General features: G+C 45.9%; 1 protein-coding gene across 1 annotated transcript in view; it reads right to left on the bottom strand.

Annotated features, from left to right (window-relative positions):
• Positions 1 to 1390: 1390 nt before the first annotated feature.
• The window catches only part of LOC134661831 (intermembrane lipid transfer protein VPS13B), a 62216-nt gene continuing 56509 nt past the window's right edge, over positions 1391 to 7097 (bottom strand). The window contains exons 79-87 of the mRNA XM_063518028.1: positions 6356 to 6593; positions 5837 to 6057; positions 5345 to 5480; positions 4861 to 5139; positions 4218 to 4405; positions 2336 to 2488; positions 1942 to 2037; positions 1781 to 1852; positions 1391 to 1623 (exon numbers count right to left, since the gene is read on the bottom strand). Of these exons, the coding sequence (XP_063374098.1) occupies positions 1441 to 1623; positions 1781 to 1852; positions 1942 to 2037; positions 2336 to 2488; positions 4218 to 4405; positions 4861 to 5139; positions 5345 to 5480; positions 5837 to 6057; positions 6356 to 6593 (1566 nt within the window). The 3' untranslated portion in view covers positions 1391 to 1440. The remainder of the gene's footprint in view (positions 1624 to 1780; positions 1853 to 1941; positions 2038 to 2335; positions 2489 to 4217; positions 4406 to 4860; positions 5140 to 5344; positions 5481 to 5836; positions 6058 to 6355; positions 6594 to 7097) is intronic.

Here is a 7097-nt window from a genome sequence, read left to right as displayed (position 1 = left end):
AATATAAACTGTTTATACGACAACGGTCTGCACATAGTGAGTGCAGTGTGCTGGACGTCAGTCGATACAGCCGCCCTACCAAACCTTCACGTGACAACTCCGGATGCGGAGTGCACCGCGCCCCCCGCCCCCGCCCTGTGAGCGCGCGCGCAACGAGCGACGAGGCGGGCGGCGCGATCAGTGCACGAGTTGCACGAGCCGCGAGCACTCGAGCCTGAGGATGGACTCCCGAAGGGCCCAAAACATGTCGCCAATAGCGACTAAAAATTCAAGATGGTGAAACCGTTGTCGTATAAACAGTTTAAAATATGTCTCACGAAAGTTTAATATCGATGAGTATTAATATACATTTGGGATATATGTAATTGTAATATTTCTCGCTGGAATAAATGCATCGAATGATCCTTAATGTTCATGCCCGAAAAGCTAGCCTCGGATAAAGACGGCTGGCAGCAGATCAACTTACGCGACATAAAGTCTATTTTCTCTATGTCAGCGGTTCTCAATCTTCTTTTATGACGGAACCCTTTTGGAAAGCGAAATACTTGATGGAACCCTACAATAAAATAATAGTTTTTAGAAGTGTATTTTTTTATTAATAAGCATAATAATTATGCTTATTTTATTATTCTAAATTCTTGCGGAACCCCTGCAGGGGTGTCGCGGAACCCTAGGGTTCCTCGGAACACACTTTGAGAATGGCTGCTCTATGTATTCCAATTTAAAGTAAATTTATAATAAAAATGAGGATATAAAAAAAACTATGTAACTACATACAGCACATATTTAGGCCGGAACAGGTATTACCTTTACCTTATTCGTATTACGAGGCTGCCAAACGACTGCGAGGTTAACCGGAGCATTTTACCTGGCTATCCATTTACAAGTTATAAATACCTAAGTATAAGACTCAACATGGTTCATTAACTACCCCATTTTGAATGCTATTGTATATATGAGCAGTTTTAATTTGTTAGTATACTTTGGCAGAAGATAATGCCAATAGAGTGGTTTACGGTACCGTCCATCCACGGTATTTACAAATCTAATACCTTTAAACGAGTCGCTGTGGAAATAAAACGTGTCGAGTAGCTGCATGAATTATACGAACTACATTAGTAGGTACCTAACAAACGTCAGTTGCGTCCGACAAATGACATCATCTGGCAATCTCTAATTCGTGCCTAATATTATGAGCGTTTCAACCGTTCAAAATTTTTCAACACTTTAATAAAAATATATTAAATCTTTCCGATGTTCAGATGATATAAATAATGATTTAATAAATAAAAAATAAAATTATATGCATGGAGCTAATTGCAGTTATCTCAAACATCTTAGCTATTTTTATAGTAGAATACTGGTGGCGGCCTACCTAAGTGAATGAATTCTATCAAGGTATGTAGGAAGGTGTCACGTAGCTGGGGTCCGCGGCGCCGGCTAGAGCAGGTGCAGATGGTCATCGGAGACGGCGTGCAGCGCGGCGGCGAGCGCGGCTCGCAGCGCGGGCGCGTGGCGCGCGGGCGCCCGCAGCGCCAGCACGCGCGCCGCGCCCGGCGCCGGCGCCACGCCCCCGTCCGCGCCCGTGTACCGCGCCACGCGCGCCATCGCTGCGCTGCTTACCTACGTACAATAATACATATTGTTCTTTACTATCGTACCTACTTACTGATCCATTTACCAAAGCTGACGTGAAAGAAATTTTTTTAGTGTTCAAAATTTACATACCTTCAAATTAACATGAATACGGTCTCGTTTGAAAAACGTTATTGTTAATTACCTGATATTCGTCGTCTTCATCCATAGTTTTAGATTCTACTTCCTTCTCCTTTTGTCGTCTCGTTACCACCAGCTGTGAAAAGTAAAAGATACGCGTTAGAGAGCGTTCATAATTTCAAATGTATATTTAGTAGGTACATTAGTTGCTTTATTATTCCTTACCTCGACGATAGGTCCTTGGTGCGGCCTTAGCGTGCAGAATCGAAGATCGACCATTTCAACGATTCGCTCTGTTTCTGGGTCAGTAATCATGAGGTACTGAAACAATAGAAACCATACAAAGAAAACCCGATAGGGTACGTTGATATGCCGAATTAAATGCATATATTTCTATGTGACCTACTTCGAAATGTTGAAACCTTTAAAACATGACATTTATATTACTTATAAATTTATAGTAACAGTAGGTTATAAATACGATAATCGACATGATCATATGTACGTACGTACGTATGTACGTAATTCGTACGTTGGATTAGATTGTCCTCTTGGTTTATGTATATACTACAATCTATCCCCGGAAAATAAATGAGCATGAGTCGGTTAGAGCAGGTACCTTGTCCGTGAGCAGCAGACGTAACGGCGCGTCTTCCAGCAGCACGTCGAAGCCGGCCAGCGCGTGCAGCTCGGCCAGCCGGAACGACCAGCGCACGCAGTCGCGCCGCCAGCCGCCGCCGCCGCCCTCCGAGCCCGCGCACGAGGAGCGCCGCTACAAACAAACACATTATATGTAATAAACTCCTGTACCCACGTGCCTTCAATAAAAGTGTATGGGTCACCTTACAACTTAAACGTGATTATTTTTTATGACCAACACGGGTCTTTGGCCATCTATAACTGAGCGACCAAGGTGCTTCCAAATATCTGAACACCATTTATGGGCAGGTCCTTAAGTTCATGTTTCGTTATTTATCTCCACTATAACACATCGTTTAATCGCTGAGGTCCACCGGCCATCCTGACGCGCACTCGCTTACTGACTCGTATTGGGCAACCGTACAGAACGTTTGCCAATTGTGTTCGTTGTAAATAGGTCCAGTTTCCGCCCTTAGCCTAATGCCTCGAGCCATCCGTTTGACATTACCAGTCCTTGCTGGTACATCCTAACTGTCCAGAATCACCGGATCCTTCTGGTGTTTTCGCAGGCATCCCGAACTGATCTTCAGCAGATGTAGCAGAGAGTCCATAGTACTATTATTCCGCATTGGGGTATGATAATAGGAAGCTGTCTTATAGGCTGACAGCGATTCATCATCAACAACGTCACAATGGCCTATTTTAAAATACCACAATGATTAACATACTGTAGAACTGTCAGTCGTTCCCATTAAACGGTATAAAACGTGCCATATACATATATCATACAACATTATGATGTCGAGACAGTATGTGTCATCTCCACTGTTTTGAATATTGATACAATGGGAAAGTTATTCAAGGAAAATGGTCACGTATATTAAATTTTACCGTAATTTGTACTTAGTAATGATAACTTGTTATTTCCCGAACATACCTAACTATTAGATATGTTGTAAATTTCAACATGAATGAATATCGGAATTCATAAACAATGAATAATTTGAAAGAAGCGGTTTGTTTTCTAGAAAAACAATTGACGTGATCAACCGTAATTTATTATATTAGGAAATAACATTACAATACTCAGTAATCGATGAGTACTTCCTATATTTATTTAAATCTGTTTAGTATAAATTATTTTATGACCACCGTATCTAAGACACGATAAACGCAGAATTCAGCCAGCCTATTATGGATAGCTTTATCCATCTTTATCCACGTGATAAAATAACTGTCACTGTTTAACACCGTGGGAAAGAAAGTGACGGACACCGTTTTATCACGCTGTCACGTAGACAAGAACGACCATCATATCCGTACAGATCAATACCGCGAAATAATTTAATGCCTTTTTGTTTGTTTTAGCTATTAGAGCCAAATACTCAGCCAAACCAAAAAAACATAATTATAATGACATATTGTACTGCCATAGGCCTGCCTAGGCAAACCGCATAGCCTGGTACGGACATGTGATGCGGAGGGATGAGTCATGTGACGAGAAAGGTATTACGAATCAATGTGGAGGGAAGTACAAGGAGAAGAAAACCGAGGAAAAGGTGGATGGACTGTGTGAGAGATGATATGAAACGAACGCAAGTGAATGATGAGATGACGGGTGACAGAGAGGTATGGAAGAGGAAGACATGCTGCGCCGACCCCAAGTAAATGGGACAAGGGCAAGAGAATGATATTGTACTGCCATAGCCAATTTCAATTGTTTTTTCTCTTCTTTAGACTGGTAATATCTCGAGTATAGGTCACGCACATTTGGTCAGGAATTTACTATTATATCACGAGATTTTAGATGCCTGATCGTTGTGTTAGTTACCGTTTCATACTAGTTGTTAGGGTGGCAATACCTGCGGCACGGGGTCCCAGCCGGTCTGGCGCAGCAGGCCGTGTCCGGCGAAGGCAACCAGGTCGGCGGTGGCGGACAGCGGCTTGGTGAGCGCGCCCAGCAGCCCGCGCCGCAGCGCCGCCGCGCCGCCCTCCACCTCGCCCACCGCCACGCTCACCAGCGGGTGGTGCGCCAGCCCGCCCACTGCGCCTGCACAATACCGTTGCATTTAGCTTATAATACGTACACGAGGGCCGGTTGTTTAAAACTGTCGGTTAAGGTAACTTGCGTTTGTTAATATTTTCTCATGGTTTAAAACATGCCTAATGTTATACATGACGTCGGGATTTTATGACACTGAGAGCGGTATTCTGACCTTATATAATTGGAATCACATCGCATTTACAATATTTACATACAACCCCTCTGGTGTTGCGGGTGTAGGCGTCGGTAACCGTTTACCATCAGGCAATTCCTCTGCTCGTTTACCTCCTATATCATTAAATAATATTAGTGCGAGCGACATGTGTAACTATAAGTATTAATGACACAATTCCCTGTGAATTTCACGTGCACACACTTGAGCAATCGTGAAAATCGTATCGTAACAAGATCATACAACACCCAGTTCCGTCAGTATGTCAAACCATTGAACCGTATATTACCAAGTATGTTGATAGCGAAGTTGGTGATGCCGGCGGCGAGTCCCTGAACAAAGGTGTCGGGGTGGCGCCGGCGCGCGGCAGCGGCGCGGCGCGCATGGTCGTCGTCGCCGGCCAGCAGGTCCAGGTTGCGCGCCAGCGAGCCGGCGCAGGCGCTGAGCGAGCGCAGCAGCGCGGCCGCCGCCGCCGCCGCCACGCCGCGCACGCCGCCGCGCGCGCCCCCGACGCGCGCTGCCAACGCGCCAGGCGCACCCAACAGCTCCAGCCCGCCTACCACCCAACCTATCGACACAATATCATGTCATATCACCTAGGTATGGGGGTACGGCAGTGCCCCCGCGAAGCCGAGCTTACTTATTTCTCTAATGAGACAAAGACAATTCGTAAATTCGATTTTTTATTGATCATGATGACCTTAAATGAAAAATATAGGAGAGCAAATGCCGATGAATCTAGAACAATTAAAACCATGAGGATAAATTTATACCTGCGCCCAGTATGGCGGCGGAGAGGTAGTGCACGGTGAGGGCGTGCGTCAGCCGCTCGGCGCACGTCACCATGTCCGTCTGCTGGAACGCGCTCAGGCATAACGGACTCTGGTCCAGCGCGATGTACATACGCACCTGAACATAAATATTATCTGTTAATACTATCGAATTGTATGAAATCGTCTACAATCGAAAGAAGCCCTTGTGAAATCTAGTGACATTTTGTTTCCTACGGCCGCTTAGCCTAGAACCTAGATGGTATCGAGTAAGATCACGTACTCCTTAAAGCACAGTATACACGAAGTGACCAGTAAACATGTTACGTAAGTGCAGCCGTAGCGGGCACTACAGCGCGCGCGTCAGCCTCGACGAGAGCCCCGGGTTCGAGTGCTGGTCCCGGTTCCGCCGGCCCGCGATGCGCGTCCACGCACCCTTCTGCCACGTACGGTGTACCACTTAAGGCCTGCGACACATGTCAGTAAACATCTTACGGCAGTATGCAGCGTGAGCGTGAGATCCACCGGGTGCAGGTGCAGCGAGCGCAACCGCAGCGGGCGCTGCAGCGCGCGCGTCTCGGCCGCGACGATGGCGCCGGGCGCGGGCGCCGGGCCCGCGGGCCGCGCGGCGCGCGCCAGCCGCGCCAGCGCGCCCACGTACCCGTCCTCCACGTACAGCGCCAGCGGACCCAGCCGCAGCTCCACCTCCGTCAGTTCTAAATAAAGTTCAACTATTTGTTTATTTCTAGGTTAACTATTATTTCTAGGTTAACTGTTACATCGAATAATAACTGAATCAATTCATTGTAAAAGTGATTTATATTACCGTTATGTTCTTTTTAAATATTTATATCGCTTTACAATGAATTGAACTGAATTATTATTCTATGTAACCGAATGACCGAGCGTTAGCGAAAGTCTCAGTCATAATTTTATCGACATCGACTTAAAAGCTTCGGGATATGTTTATCACCGCGACATCGTACCTGACGCGACCTTTATACTGATGCTGACCTCTATAAGCATCGTCGATGGCAGTCCACGAGTCATAGCGCAGGCGAAGCAGCAGGCGCGCTTCGTTCTCTCGCATGGCGAAGGCGTCGCCGGCCGCGCTGGGCCACGGCGGCGGCCACGCGTCGCCCGCCAGCGGCTCGCCGCGCGTCGACGCTACCACCGCGAAGTCGTAGTTCCCGCTCTCGTATTGCAGATTGTCTACTTGGATGTCGGCGATAGAAACCACTGCTTTAGTCCCCTGTCAAATACAAACAAAACTAACTTTATCACAATTGTCCTTTGCATATACCTATGCTATGCTAGCTTTTAAAATACCTACTTGCAAAGAAAGTTACTTTTGGTGCAATTTTGTATCCATTCGGCTCCGTCGAACAGAAAAATAGTATACAGTCAGCAGCAGAAGTTGCTAAGCGGGCCAGGTGTTCAAAATGATCTTGACGCGACTTTATTGTTAAGAGAATAAGGGCGCGTCAGGGTAATTTTGAACATCTCGCCCGCTTAGCCACTTCTGCTGCTGACTGTACAAACCTCAGTAAATAAGAATGCCTCAGCTCACATGTTTGTACTGTGAGTACTGTGATGTAAGCAAGCGTTGTGTACATTTCTTACATTACTGCCTGTTCAAGCTTGGAGTCTTGAGTATTAAATAAAAATCGCAGATACTTAAAAAAGCTTCTAATTAAAGTTCCACAAAGGTACTTAAAATTAAATGTATGTATAAAAAATATATTTGCGATGTGTG

The sequence above is a fragment of the Cydia amplana genome, chromosome Z, assembly GCF_948474715.1.
Source record: "Cydia amplana chromosome Z, ilCydAmpl1.1, whole genome shotgun sequence".
NCBI lineage: Eukaryota > Metazoa > Arthropoda > Insecta > Lepidoptera > Tortricidae > Cydia > Cydia amplana.
Note: the sequence above shows the minus strand (reverse complement) of the source record. Positions and strands in the feature narration are given on the sequence as shown.